Source organism: Thermomyces lanuginosus (genome assembly GCF_041956635.1).
Source record: "Thermomyces lanuginosus strain ATCC 200065 unplaced genomic scaffold VTN49scaffold_42, whole genome shotgun sequence".
NCBI lineage: Eukaryota > Fungi > Ascomycota > Eurotiomycetes > Eurotiales > Trichocomaceae > Thermomyces > Thermomyces lanuginosus.
The window spans coordinates 1,260,644-1,275,084 of NW_027192376.1; the positions used below are offsets into that span (position 1 = coordinate 1,260,644).

Sequence of the window (14,441 nt, forward strand, 5' to 3'; positions counted from 1 at the left end):
TCTACATATCCGCCTTCCCGTTCCTAGAGCTCTGCATTATCAAAGAAGAACGCGGAAAGTCGGCCCGAGAAAACCCTCTTGAAAGTTCGATGGGCTCCAGGAGTCGGCGACCGCAACAATTGACCGCTGATTTTAACTAGCTCTTTTGTGTGCTTCAACGAACACGGCAGGTGGTTCGTTGGCTCGTCAGGAATCGGCTCGTTTTTCAGAGAACTGAAAGCTCTGACCAGGGGAACAATTTCAGTTGGAGACGCGATCCAGATTGGGCTTAGGGCTGTTGCCCTAAACTCGTGCCAGTTGAGGAGTCGAGGACTCAAAGAAGACACGTTTTCATGCGAGGGACAAAAGAAACCAAGTTTCACAGAATCCAATTCAAAGACTCAAATAATGGTCATGATGTCACAGTAGCACGGGCCCTTACAGAGTACGTACAAACAGTATCCAGAAATTAGGGAATCCAAAAGCGACGACGAGACGGGAACAAAATTGAGGCTTTTCTATTCGGTGAACTAGGTTATCGGCGTTCCTTCGGCCTTGAGCACAGCCGATGCCGGGAGTTAATGCCTGAGGCATCCATACGTCTCCCGATCTAATCTTGGTCGGACCTCAATCCAGATCACTGCGCCAAGCCCGGCCATCTCAGAAAGCACACGACTCCCCTTTTTGGCAATTTCAGGCCAGAGCGGGCTCTCTGGGTGACGAGGAATTCCAAATCTATCGGGATCATTGGCCCGCAAGGATTGAGACACAATCAACTCTCTGCAAAATGAACTGTCAATATGCCTTCATTAACTCCTATCCCATCGTCTCGTTTACTGTCATAGCGCCATCGCGGGGCCGAACCCGGCCGTTTCCAGTTAGGTTTCGGTTTCTCCCGGCTTTCGAGTTCGTCCACTTTTTTTAATTACTGTATCCTTTTCTTCGTTTCTTTCCCTCCCCCAGCTGGGCAGTTGAACGTGTTGTTTTCTTTCCGGATCCCCGATGGCTTAATCGCCTCGAGGGATCGTTCGGCCTGATCGAGTCCCCGCCGGCTTCGCCACGTCTCGAACGCTCGACGCTGTGCCGCGTCCTCGGTCCCCTCCCCCATCATGAAATTTAGTTTGAAGCGTCTGAAGCTTCTGGGGACCTTTGGACAGGGTCTGACCGCTCCTCAAAAGTAGTCATTCCCCTTAGAAGTTTGAATTCCTGACGGAAAATTCGGCAAAGGTATCGACGGATCGATTCGAAGCGCAACGTAGTCTTATCTCGCGTCCTTGAAACTCTTATCACGCCGATCCATTGCTTCGAACAAGTATACGGTACGGCACAATTCAGAGGGCGGGCGAAGAATGACCGCAAGGATCCATCCCCCAGGCAGGCCATGGGGGAAGATCGCAGTCGTTTTCGTCAAACGTTCGGGGAAGCTTCTCAAGGCGTTCCTGAAAAAGCTTCATGCGATTCAATCCCGCATCCCGATCTTGAGACACCTGGAGTGGAACTTCATCACGCTCCATTATGTCTATGTGATTTTGTGGTCGTTGATCGGCTCCGTTGTCGTCTATGGAGGCAGCGGCATCCCGTACATTGACGCGCTCTTCTTCGCCACGGGCGCTGCGACGCAGAGCGGCCTCAACACGATCGACTTCAATCTCGTACCCACCTATGCACAGGTTTTCTTGTACATAATATCGATGCTGACAAATCCCATCGTCATGCACTCGTTCGTCGTCTTCGTCCGCCTGTATTGGTTCGAGAAGCGCTTTGAGCACATCGCCCGAGACGCCCGTGCGCTGCGGCGGTCCAAGTCGAGGACACTCTCCCGGGGAAGAGACCAAAACGGCCGGCCACGTGAGGAACAAAGCGTTCGTGGACAATCGATCGTCGTTTTGCGGAACGAGGCGGGGGACGCTCGAGACGCTCTCAGGGATGACTTGAAGGCCGACGTCGAGTCGAGTTCGGAGTCATCCAATGATGAAGTCCGACCGCGGTTCTCCGATGCAGTGCCGCCGCGGCTACGCCACGCAGATTCCGAAGGTTCAGAGTTACGATTACCACCTCAGCGGAGTGCCGAACACCATATTGCGTTTCTGGAACACCAGCGCAAGGACAAGGGCACATTGCGCATTCCCAGCCCTCGAGAGTATGACCGAGGTGGAATGCCGCAGCCTATCAATGAGGAGAACTCCACTACAAGCCCTGAACCCCAAAATGATCAGGACCACGGGAGCGGAGAGGGTGGTGATAATATCACCACACATATCACCATTAATGAGCCGGACGTGCTGCGGTTGCGGTCTCGGACAACGGCAACGATGCCAGGCGTTGACTCGAGGCGAGACGATCCGGATGAACCGCCTCCAAACTTTTTGACGAGGATGCGAAGTCATCGACCAACGTTCGACGGTATCGTTCGCTCGCTAACGCAGGAGCGCGAGAGGGAGATGCCCTATCTGAGCTGGAATGCCACTATTGGGCGCAACTCGGCCTTCGTGGCGCTCACCGAGGAGCAACGCGAGGAGCTGGGAGGAATTGAGTACCGTGCCCTAAAAACGCTGGCCGTGGTTCTCGTTTGCTACTTTGTGTTCTTTCACGTGTTCGGCGTCATATGCCTCGTGCCGTGGATCATGAACAGCAAAAAATACGGACAGGTGGTGACTTCGGTTGGACAGGGCCGCCCCTGGTGGGGACTGTTCACGGCAGAATCAGCATTCAATGATGTCGGATTCACTTTGACGCCGGATAGCATGGCGTCCTTTCAGGATGCCATCTATCCCTTGCTCATCATGAGCTTTTTGATCGTCATCGGCAATACGGGTTTCCCGTGTATGCTGCGGCTGATCATCTGGATGCTGTCCAAGATCGTTCCCCGTGGGCATCCTCTGTGGGAAGAGCTTCAGTTTCTGCTGGACCATCCACGACGCTGCTTTACGCTTTTGTTTCCCCGAAATGCAACTTGGTGGCTGTTTGCAATCCTCGTGATATTGAATGGGGTGGATTTGATTTTCTTCATCATTCTGGATGTAAGTGTCTTCGAGAAAGACTTGCGACTTGCGCTTTCTAACCTTCACAGTTGAACAATGATATCATCACCTCTCTTCCTCCCGGAATTCGTATCTTGAATGGCTTATTCCAAGCAGTTTGCACACGGACGGCAGGCTTTAGTTCAGTCAGTATTGCTGAGTTGCACCCTGCCATCCAAGTTTCGTACATGCTCATGATGTACATCTCCGTGTTCCCCATTGCAATCTCCATGCGACGCACCAACGTCTACGAGGAGCGCAGCCTGGGGATCTACCACCTGCCGGAAGACGACAAGGAGGACGAAGAGGCACGCGAGCCAAGTTACATCGGTGCACATTTGCGGAAGCAGTTGAGTTTTGATCTGTGGTACATCTTCCTAGGGTTTTTCATCATCTGCATTGTCGAGGGGGATCGCTTGGACAACGAAAAGCAGTACGCGTTTACGCTCTTCTCGGTTTTATTCGAGATTGTGTCCGCGTACGGCACGGTCGGGCTGTCGCTGGGGTACCCAGGCGTCAACACATCGTTTTCCAGTCAGTTCCGAACAATCTCCAAGCTGGTCATCATCGCCATGCAGGTGCGCGGTCGCCATCGTGGCCTGCCCTACGCACTGGACCGTGCCATCTTGCTGCCGTCAGAGTCCCTGAATCAAAAGGAAGAGGCCGATGCAGAGCGCATCCTGCAGCGCCGCATCTCCAATGTCAGCAATGGCTCGGCTGGGTTACCGACTGCATATCGTACGGGGACGGACCTATCTCGCAACCGAACGTACAGCAGAGAGCGTGAGCAGGGAACCTGGTGATTCGTTACGAGGCGATGTACCTTATTTTTTTTTTTTTTTATTTTCCTTTCTTTTTCAGATTACAGGGGAAGGGGTTTATGGCGTCTTGGGATTCTGGAATGGTGGGAAAAAAATGTCTGACGTGTCTGAATTGAGTTTGCTGTGTTGTCATTTCTGCCGCCTGTATTTGTGTATCGTCGTATCCGATGTGCAGGTATCATATTGCTTTTCTGGAATGAAAATTCCTTCGCAGAGTGCATTTTTTGGATGAATACGAAAAGCATAAACAGCATAAACATCGTTCTTTTTGAACCCCTGCCCAGGGTCCCGGTTAAATATTAAATACCTCTCTGCCTGCAAGCAACATCCATCTCGTTGCACCGCGTCATCTTGTGACCAGCTCTTTTACCAGTACCACCATGACCGAGCTCGACGACGAGTCATTTCCCAGTCCTGAACGCAAAATGTCTCACAATGACAATAATAAGGACGATAATAATCCCGCAAAGGGGGAAGAAGAAACAGCGCATTCCGAACCTCACGAGACCATCATCTCAACCTCGGCCACAGCCTCATCACCATCATCATCATCCTCGGCACAGTCAATCACCTCACCAGACACAGATGCTGCAATGGACGAAACGCATATCAATTCTGCTACTGCCGGGACTGATTCTGCAACAGAGTCGAACACAGGTGATTCCGCTGAGTCTTCTCCGCCGAGTCGGCCCGCTCGTGATGCGATCACCAACGCTAATGGCGATGAAAATGATGCCAAGCCGCCATTAAATAAATTTCCCCAGATTCAGGATCAGCAGGGGCGGGACCACCAGCGCGGGCGGGGACCAGGATCGGTTCCGCGAGTTAATTATTCCATGACAAGGACCCGGCGATTTACATCTAATGTGGTACTGCTGTCGTCATACAATAAACGTGCGGTGATTCCAACGAGTCGGCGTTCTCAGGGTGAATTGGAAGGGGGGAAGAAAAAGGGAAAACAGTCAAAAGGGACGCGGGAAAGGGTAGGCTCGAAGAGGGATTTGATCAATGGGGCCAAGGACAAGGTGAATGATTTTGTAAAGAGGAATGGTGATGGGAACCAAAGACAGGCGTCCACTGCGGCGGAATTACAATGGCGGCGGGAAGAGCGCGACCGTTTAGAGGCGCAACGCGATAGTTTGGCTGTCGCTTGGATGATGGGCAGACATATTCGGCGTGTGTGTCGGACTTCGTCTCCGGACGGTATCGCCGAGCGGAGTGACCTTGCCGGATGGAAGAGATATATCAAGGTACGTACGACCGGCTCTAATAACAGCATGCAGTCGTACAGTTGACAGACTACGGTGCAGAGGTTCGTCGCGAAGTTCGTCGACAATGAACCAGCAGAGCCGTCTTTCGACCCGGAAGTACTTGCACGGTACATCGAGCGTCTGGTCATGGCGACGGATCCATGGCAAGAGTGGTTCAAGGAGCTGCGGCGGCTGTATCGCTGGGAGCAACCGCTTCGGACTGCGACGTGGTATGCTGTTTTTACCTATCTATGGCGCAAGCAGCGTGTTATGAGTTTCTGGGTAGGTAGTACGTTGTATGTTCTTGCGGATTATTGACGAGGCCAATAGTATGCATACGTCATTTACATTGTGTTGAAGCGTCGCCTCTTCCCGCCCCATGCACAATCGGTGCGAGAGTCGCTCGATCGCGCGCTGGATCGGGTTGCTAAGGCCAGGCAAGCGGGAGAGCTGGTCACCGACCGTCATGCGCAGGAGAGGTGGTCTGAGTCGCTGATGAGAGACGCCTCTCCACAAGTGCAGCGGCTTATCGGCGATCTGGCCGCGTCTTTGGAAGTGCTCCAAAATTTCTACCACTGGCGTAGGCCGAAGCAGACCGCAGCCAGCTTGTTCTTTTTTGCGTCGTGCCTGGCAATCTCGCTCGTTGGAGACACAGAGTTCTGTCTGAACGTGTTTTGGTTCTTGGCCATCAACACGTTCTTCCTTGCGTGGCCAGTGGCGAGCCATTACCCGCAGCATCGGTTCCTGGCCAGCCCGTTTCGCTGGGCGTTCTGGGATATTCCGTCACATCGTACGTGGTCTGACTGATCATTTTTGTACATGCTAACTGCTATCCTAGCTGAGTGGGCGATTCAACATCTTCAGCGGCACGATGTGCTTCGTCAAGCGGAGAGTGATGTGAAACAACGGGCTTCAAATGATGAATCCAGAGGATTCGAGGACTCTAGCAAAACAAAGACTGAAATGAAGCGCCGGCGAAAGGGCACTGGAGACAGTGACGATCTCTTGTTCCCTGCATTTGACAATGGCCGCCCAGGCGATTTAGTACTACGGTCTCGCGACCTTTGCTTTGTGACCGGAAGCAGAAACTCTCCACATTCAGGGCAAGAAGTAGCATGGTCGTACCCCTACAGCAGCTTAATCCAGATGGCAAAGAATCCAGACCCACGACTGGAACACCTGGCGGGTCTGGAGCTGGAAGTGTCAATTCTAGCTGAGACGCGTGGGTCTTCCAAGACACACGACAGCTCCAGCAGAGGGACACATCAAATAACCCTTCATCTGCGGCCTGCTGATCGTGATGAGGTGTTCAATCTGATAGTTGGGCGGAGTCAGTTGCCCTGGCGGGTCTGCGACGATCCATCGTCGACTTAGGGTTAGGGACTTCTTACTGTAGTTCGTAGGGATCCGCGTGCCTGATGGATGAGCCACCACAAATGGTTATGATGGATGTATGATGATTTTTATCCAACGATCGATGCTACTCATCGGATCAGGAATGATTACATACGCATCCGGCTCCTTCCTGAATTCATACCTCAGGTCGCTCCTTCCCAGGAGTCACCACCATCCGTTCTTTCCTTTTTAGACCTGGCCACGAGTCAGAAAATCATCGCCGACTCTGAGTATCTCTGTCTTTTCCATTCCGAATATTCGGAATTTAATCCATAGACTATAGACTAATATTGTTTTTGCATCTCTATCATGACTTACAGCAATCCGAGACCCCAGGTCCCGAAAACCAGCCTTTACGATCGCGGCATCCCTCCCGGCTATGCCGAGACCGACGTGGGAAGCAAAGCGGCCGGCTTGGTTTCGGCCCGCCCGGCCTATGCCAAATACGATCCCCGCGGCTGGAGCCGCCGCACTCAGGTCGTCGCGGGCTTGATCGCGGTCGTCGTGATTGTTGCCGTCATCGCGGGTGCCATTGAAGGCGTCAAGGCGAATCGATACCCGGACTACTATCCCCTGAGCTACCGGTTAGTGGATTCCTATGAAGGGCGCAACTTCTTCGACCAGTTCCAGTACTGGTCCGATCCCGATCCGACACATGGGTTTGTGGTGTATGTCCGCCTTTATCCAGATCAACGGACCGGAACTGATGAGGGCAGATATGTGAATGCAGAGGGTGCGGCGTACTCGAACTTGACGTATGCCAGTGATGACGCGGCAGTAATCAAGGTCGACACAAAGTACGACAATACACTCGGCGGCCGCAACTCGATCCGCATCGAGTCGAAGAGGACGTATGATCGGGGTCTGTTCATCTTCGATATTATTCACGCTCCGCACGGATGTGGAACATGGCCGGCTCTATGGCTGTCGGATGCGTACAACTGGCCGACAAACGGCGAGATTGATGTTGTGGAAGCGACCAACAAGGGAACCTTTGGCAACGCCATGACCCTGCACACGACGGAAGGGTGTAGCATGAACGTCAGGCGCAAGCAGACAGGGAGTGTTGTTTCCAAGGACTGCTACAATGTAACCAACAATAATGAAGGCTGCGGGGTCAAGGCAGGCCCGGCGTCGTATGGACCGGAGTTTAACGACAACGGCGGCGGCGTACGTCTATCCCGGGATAGTCGCGGAACAGAAGTGCTAATGAGTGTAGGTGTATGCTACTGAACTTCGAGAAGAAGGGATTCGGATTTGGTTCTTTCCGCGAGGGTCAATCCCAGCAGACATTACGGCGGCTCGGCCGGACCCGTCGCGCTGGGGAAAGGCGACGGCGGACTTTCCAAATACAAAGTGTGATATTTCGAAGCATTTCCGCAATCAATCGATCATTGCCAACATTGCGCTGTGTGGGGACCTGGCCGGGCAGGTGAGCCGCTACCGGGAGGAGTCTGAGTGTCCAGGGGAGTGTCCGAGTTTTGTCGCGCAGCATCCAGAGGCGTTTCAGGAAGCATACTGGGAGTTTCGGAGCATCAAGGTCTATCAGGCGGATAATGTTTAGACGTATGAGTATGGATTTGCCTTTTTGTTTGCCGCTTGCGTGAGCGCAGAGTCATGTGGTGGCCGGGAGGCGGCGAGATGACGATGTATCTAGAGTATGATCAAAGGCATACTTCACGGATTGCCATTCAGTTCCGAGGGTGACATGAAGCGGCGAAAGCAAATAAAATATAAAAACCGGCTAGAGACGGACCAGCTGATCCTGTCACAGATCATCGATTGTCACAAGCTCACCAGACTCGCAAACTCAAAACAACCACAACCACAAAACTCCAAAAATCCAATCAAAATGACTTCCCGCTACAACTACGGCTATACTACCGGCACGACCGACTACGGCGCCAACCGGACCACCTATGATCCGACCACGGGCGCCTACGACCAACACATAGACTACGACGTCGACGCCACCACACGGCGGCACCATCGGGAGCAAATGGATGAGGCTGGGCGGTATTACCATCGGGACGTGGATACCGACACCAGTGGATATGACAATACGACGAGGGTGCATAAAGAGTATTCGAATCCCAACACGGGGACGAGCTACCATCGGGATGCGACGTACGATCGGAATACATATGTGTAAAGGCTCCTCCGCTCTTCTTTTCTTCCTCGAGAGGGAGAGAAAGAGGGAAGGATTTTTGTGTCTGGGCTTGTGTGTGATGTGGTGTGATGTTGAAGGGATGAAGTATTAGGAGGTGTGATGGCGATGAGAGAGTGGGAGTGAATGGTTGTGTAGAGAGTGAGTGGTAGGGGATAGAAGAGAGAGAGAGAGAGAAATGCAAGCCTAGACACAAAAAACAGCGATTCATCAAAAGTACGAGTAGACTAGTAGTAAAAAGACAGGCTAATCTAGTAAACATAGAAGGGAATAATAAGGAATATAATCACTGCACCTGGCTGACAATCTCGCTGGCCCGCGTCAAAGACTCCACCATCTGCTGGCACTCTTTCCGTCGGCGAACTGTGTAGTCGCTCTCCTTGAGGAGGTCGTCCAGGTCGCCGGTCTTGTAGAGCTGTTCCAGCAGCTCCCGCTGGATTTCGTCTTTGCTGTATCTATTTGTTGTTAGTGCAGGCATCCCATAGACCGGGGATTCTGAGTCACTTACTGAACCAGCGTGTACATGATGGCCTTCGGAACCATGTCAATCATCGTCCGCTTGACAATATTAAAGTACGAGTTGATCAGCAGTTCTAAGATCGTTAGCACCGCCCCAAATCTTCCCGGAGAATTACGTACTGATCACTTCAACCTCAATGGCTTCCCGTTCGCTCAGGGTCCCTGAGGCCTTGAGCGTCGGCGGCGGCGGCTCCATCGCCGCCATCTTCTTCTTATTCTTGGACGCGAAGAAGCTGCCAAAGAACCCGCCGCTCTGCTGCCCGCTGTCCTGCAGCGAGGCAGAGTCCGCGGTTGGGCTGCCTGATCGCGGCGGCAGCGGCTTGCCCGTCTTGGGATCCACTTGCTGCGGCTTGCCCGCATTGTGTCGCTCATTGACGATGGCCATAGCCTTGTGTCCGTTCAGGAAATCTGGGTGACCGGTGTTGATGTAGCACGCTTCCATGTTAACCAGGTCCTTGACTAGCTTGTTCGTCGGCTCCATCGCTTTCTTGAAGAAGTTGATCACCACACCGTGGAACTTCTCCTTGAGCAGCGGGTACCGCCGGAACAGCTGCTTGTTCAGCAACTGGCCCAGAATCCGCACCAGTTCGTCGTACACCAGCGACACGCACTTGAGACTCGGGTCCTCCAGCCGCCGAATCTGCTGCTTGACGATCAGTTCAAACGCCGTCGTCGCCACAAACAGCGCTGGCGATGAGCCGGACGAGTTGTACAGGATCGTCCGGATGTCTGCGTCCTTGACCTGCTCCAGCGGATCGATCGCTTTGATGCCGTTCGAGTACAGTTCATGGAACACAAAGCTGATACGAGCACCACCGGACAACTCTATGCTTGACAGCTCCTGGCTGTTGCCTTCCAGGACTGTCCGGTATTCGTTGCTGAACTCCGAGATGATATTGAGCAGAATGTTGGCGCTGTTGCCCAACATCGAGTCACCCAGCTGCGCCAACTCCGACTGGTACCGTTGTAGCGTAGAGCTGATCCGTGCTTTGATATCCGGCAGCGTTTGCTTGATATGCATCATCAGAATCTACGACCCGTTAGCCTGCTTCTTCTCGTAATGGGTGTAATTGTTACACACGAAGTTCAATTTCCGAGCCAAATATCCAGTTCCACAGTACGACGCCTTGTTCCGGTACGCCTTGTGGTTCTCGAAGAAGTTCTTCTCATGCTCCAACGCGTACGAAATCGGCCGTTTGTTCTCGATGTCCCGTTGTCCCCGGTTTACCACTGGCACGTAACCCAGCCGCAGTGGAATAACCCGACCAGCGAGGATATCCACAACGTCCGTACCCTCGTCCATCAGATCGACCTTGGTAAGCACACCGATGGTGCGCTGGCCCTCCGGGTCCACCTCGCGCGCCAGCTTCAACCCATCCGAGTTCGCCAGGTCCTGGTTTGCCGCCGTCACCGCCAGGATGATTGCGTTGGGCTTGCTGATGTACTTGAGCACCATGTCGCGAATCTGGCGCTCAATATCCTTAGGCTGATCGCCGACGGGCACCTTTGTCAGACCGGGAAGATCGACCAGTGTCAGCGTCAGCACGTTGGGCGAGTAGATACGCAGGTTAATCGGCGCCGGCGACACGCCCGCATTGCGGCCAACCTTGGCCTCGGTCTCGCGCATAATCTCATCGCGGATCTTGTTGAAGTCATAGAACTTCTGCCCCGGCAGGTGCAGGAACTCGCCGTACTCATCCACATTGGCCTCACTGTCGGTAGTTCCCTCAACAGCCTTCTGTTCCTCGCTCTTAATCCCGTTCGTCTGCGAGCTCGTCGATGGCCGGTTGATCAGCTGCAGGATCAGCGGTCTTCGGGTGACGATACCGGCGCCTCGAGGAAGACTTTGGTTTCGTCGGATCAGCATGGAACAACCCTATTCCCTAATATAATTTCACCTACAAGTCTCTCCCGACGATGTTTTCCAACACAGAACTCTTTCCGCTCGACTGCGCGCCGACAACGACGATCTGGGGCAGGTCGATGGGATTTTGGACCTGAAACAATACACAAAATCAGAGGTCGCACGCGCGCGGGAACCCCTTGCAGGCAACAACATACCCCTACTGTTGCAAAGACATCTTGCAACTTGTTAACAAGGGAGATTAGACTGGGGTCGTTGACATTTTGCCTAAGGGGGCCGCAAGTCAGAACTTATATCTGTGGGAACGGGGGGAAGTGGCGCACGTATAGCTAGTAGTAGATGCCATGCTGGCACGGATCGGGCAGCGAAAAGAAGCGACACAACGACAAATAGAAAACCGATGCGATAAAAGAACTGAGAGCAGAGTTCGTTAAAGACACCGGGCTTTATCAGTGGAAGTGGCCGAGTTGATCGGGTGGCAGCGGTGACTTGCGATTCTGGGCTGACCGCCTGCGCTGATCTATTGGGACGCGAAACTGAGAACAGAGGATTGAAGACAATACTAGGTTATATGAAATGGATCGCTTGCCACCGTGAAAAGAATATGTCTATTGAGAGAAAATGTTGCCGTTGAATTATTATGGAAGATTTCCAAGAGTCCAAACGACTCGATTCTCAGTCACGGGACTCGAACACTGTTAATGTTGCTGCCTCAGGCTACAACAATCCTGGCACAAGACAAGACAACCATTCTATTCGCACCACATACGCAAATATCGAGACAATAACGTATCGGTCCTACTCATCCGACACCGATGCAAACCGCTCCGACATGTCCTGAAGAAGCTTTTCATACTGCCGATCATCAGTAGATTTCTGAATATACAGATCAGCAGCAGCTTACCTTGGCAATCACGGCCTCTTTATCGTCTGGCACTTCGAATTTCATGCTCCGAAGCGCAGTCTGAATGTCGGCCGTCGCTTCGCGCACCTTAGCCCAGCTGAGGCCCTGGGCGATCGCCTTCTGCGCTTCGTCGTAGTAACCCATGAAGCCCTTCATCATGTACAGTGTCTTCCACAGGGGGCAGTACTGGTCGTAGTCACTGTAACCGTTCTGCTGGAGGAAGTCATCTTTGACCATGGCCGCCACGTCCAGCGTGATCTTGTCCGAATCGCCCAGCGCGGACTTGCCGACCAGCTGCACGACCTGGTCGAGCTCCTCCGAGTTGGATAGCAGCTCCTTAATCTGGTCCCGCAGTCGCGGGAACTCAGGGTGCTCCTTCTCGTAGAACTTGTCCAGGATCGGCGTGTACTTGCTGTAGGAGATGGAGGTGTTGACCGATGGGAAGTGCTTACGCTGCGCAAGCTTCTTGTCCAGACCCCAGAAGACCTGGACAATACCCAGCGTGCTACTGGTGACCGGATCGGAGAAATCACCGCCGGGCGGGCTGACGGCGCCCACGATACTGACACTGCCGGTACGCTGAGGGCTGCCCAGAGCGATCGTCTTTCCGGCGCGCTCATAGAAAGAAGCCAGCTTGGCACCCAGGTAGGCCGGGAAACCCTGGTCTGCAGGCATTTCACCCAGACGGCCGGAGATCTCACGCAGGGCTTCGGCCCATCGAGACGACGAGTCTGCCATCATGGCCACGTTCAAACCCTGATCCCGGAAGTATTCGGCGACAGTAATGCCGGTGTAGATGGAGGCCTCGCGGGCGGCGACGGGCATGTTGGACGTGTTCGCGATCAAGCAGGTGCGTTTCATGATGGGCTCCTTGCGACCTTCGACTTCGATGGAAAGCTAAGTTTGGGTCAGCGAAGCTGGCAGTGAACCTCTGTGCGAAAAAACTCACTTCAGGAAAATCCATCAACACCTCCGCCATTTCATTTCCACGCTCTCCGCAACCAACGTAGACGATGATGTCGCTGTTGGAGAACTTGGACACACTCTGTGAGATGACGGTCTTACCGCAGCCAAAAGCGCCCGGGATGCAGACGGTGCCGCCCTGCACACTCGGGAATAGCGCGTCCAGCACGCGTTGGCCGACAATGAACGGCGAGTCAGAGGGCAGCTTCTCGGTAACGGGCCGGGGCACTCGAACAGGCCACGTGTGCATCATGCTGTGCTCAGTGCGCTTCCCGTCAAACTCGATCTCCAACAGCTTCTCGTCAACGGTGTAGCTGCCGGCCGGCGCAATGCGGGTGATGGTGCCGCGCGCCCGGGGCGGCAGCAGGATTTTGTGCTCCCGCAGCAGGCTGTTCTCCCAGACGATGCCCCAGACATCACCACCGGTGATGTGGTCGCCAACCTTGAAGTTGGCGGGCTTGAAGTCCCATTTCTTGGTACGGTCAAGGGCGGGGATCGAGATGCCGCGGGGAATGTAAATGCTTCCGGAGGCGGCGCTGATGCCTTGCAGCGGGCGCTGAATACCATCATAAATGGTCTCCATCAACCCGGGACCGAGCTCGACGGACAGCGGCTTTCCGGTTCGGAAGACGGGGTCGCCGACCGTAAGACCATCGGTCTCTTCGTAAACCTGAATCGTGGCCTTGTCGCCGTCGATTCGAATGACTTCACCGACCAGCCGGGCGTGACCGACATGGCACTGCAAAAAATGAGCAAATTCGTAATTGCATAGCGGGGGAAATGATCACTGACCAGCTCATACATAGCGCAGCCGATCATGTCCTCGGCCACGACGACGGGGCCGGAAACGGAGAAGATGGCGCCATGATGTTCATCGCCAGCCGACTGCTTGGGCGCGTTGGCCATGGTGGGCGAAGGCGATGGCGACGGCGAAAAAGAGTGAGGTGACGTGAGTGAGCGCGGGCTCAGACTTGGGGAGGAGTGGTTGTTGTTGTTAGAGGCGGAGGAGGAACCGCTCGTACTGGGCCTGGGCGAGTTGGGGAGCGGAGGCAGTTGCTGGAGATGGTCCGACGACAATGAGCTCCTCCTCGACGGGGTCTCAACCACAGCACCGTGAGCGATCAGATCCAGCAGAGACGGCCGGCCCCGCAAAGGAGGTCTTTTTAGGCCGAGCATGCGCTCTACAGTTTTTCATTCAATCCGCTCTGAGTACCGGAGTGCTCGTGTCAGCTCTTTTTGCGGTGATGCTGCTGTGAACTTGAACAGCGTCACCAACGCGCGAACTGGGAAATTGGCTACGACTACAGCGATTTAGAGGCAGTACTGGCCATTTATTAACTGCTCAGCAGCGGGAAGCGGTCTGTGGCTTGCGTCTGCATCCATCGAGCTCGATAAAGCTCTACGGGCTGGGATGACGCTTGACCAGCCATCTCAATTCCTGAGTCACGTGAATAACCCCCTGTGCCAAGAGATAACTGGATATCCGGTGATCAGTGTTACAGTAAATTAACCCGCGTACTCCGCACGAGTAAGTTACTCTGGGCTTGCAGCCTGCACTG

At 53.9% G+C, this 14,441-nt stretch overlaps 6 protein-coding genes across 6 annotated transcripts; 4 read left to right on the forward strand and 2 right to left on the reverse strand.

Annotated features, from left to right (window-relative positions):
* Window positions 1-1,328: 1,328 nt before the first annotated feature.
* VTN49DRAFT_7217 (uncharacterized protein) lies at window positions 1,329-3,802 on the forward strand (the record flags this gene model as incomplete). The annotated part of the gene is made up of 2 exons (XM_069415462.1): window positions 1,329-2,999; window positions 3,050-3,802. The coding sequence occupies 2 exons, from the start codon at window positions 1,329-1,331 to the stop codon at window positions 3,800-3,802; spliced, it is 2,424 nt and encodes an 807-aa protein (XP_069265257.1).
* Window positions 3,803-4,200: 398 nt separating this feature from the next.
* VTN49DRAFT_7218 (uncharacterized protein) lies at window positions 4,201-6,444 on the forward strand (the record flags this gene model as incomplete). Its single annotated transcript, XM_069415463.1, has 4 exons — window positions 4,201-5,070; window positions 5,131-5,352; window positions 5,401-5,860; window positions 5,909-6,444. The coding sequence occupies 4 exons, from the start codon at window positions 4,201-4,203 to the stop codon at window positions 6,442-6,444; spliced, it is 2,088 nt and encodes a 695-aa protein (XP_069265258.1).
* Window positions 6,445-6,774: 330 nt separating this feature from the next.
* VTN49DRAFT_7219 (uncharacterized protein) lies at window positions 6,775-8,029 on the forward strand (the record flags this gene model as incomplete). The annotated part of the gene is made up of 3 exons (XM_069415464.1): window positions 6,775-7,133; window positions 7,182-7,635; window positions 7,685-8,029. 3 exons carry the CDS (start codon window positions 6,775-6,777, stop codon window positions 8,027-8,029), a joined length of 1,158 nt encoding a protein of 385 aa, XP_069265259.1.
* A 288-nt stretch (window positions 8,030-8,317) lies between these two features.
* Window positions 8,318-8,617, forward strand: VTN49DRAFT_7220 (uncharacterized protein; the record flags this gene model as incomplete). The annotated part of the gene is made up of 1 exon (XM_069415466.1): window positions 8,318-8,617. One exon carries the CDS (start codon window positions 8,318-8,320, stop codon window positions 8,615-8,617), a length of 300 nt encoding a protein of 99 aa, XP_069265260.1.
* A 301-nt stretch (window positions 8,618-8,918) lies between these two features.
* Window positions 8,919-11,361, reverse strand: VTN49DRAFT_7221 (uncharacterized protein; the record flags this gene model as incomplete). The annotated part of the gene is made up of 7 exons (XM_069415467.1): window positions 8,919-9,087; window positions 9,141-9,225; window positions 9,272-10,181; window positions 10,233-10,995; window positions 11,054-11,148; window positions 11,213-11,282; window positions 11,339-11,361. 7 exons carry the CDS (start codon window positions 11,359-11,361, stop codon window positions 8,919-8,921), a joined length of 2,115 nt encoding a protein of 704 aa, XP_069265261.1.
* A 452-nt stretch (window positions 11,362-11,813) lies between these two features.
* Window positions 11,814-14,058, reverse strand: VTN49DRAFT_7222 (uncharacterized protein; the record flags this gene model as incomplete). Its single annotated transcript, XM_069415468.1, has 4 exons — window positions 11,814-11,870; window positions 11,920-12,816; window positions 12,869-13,621; window positions 13,675-14,058. 4 exons carry the CDS (start codon window positions 14,056-14,058, stop codon window positions 11,814-11,816), a joined length of 2,091 nt encoding a protein of 696 aa, XP_069265262.1.
* Between the last annotated feature and the right edge of the window lie 383 nt (window positions 14,059-14,441).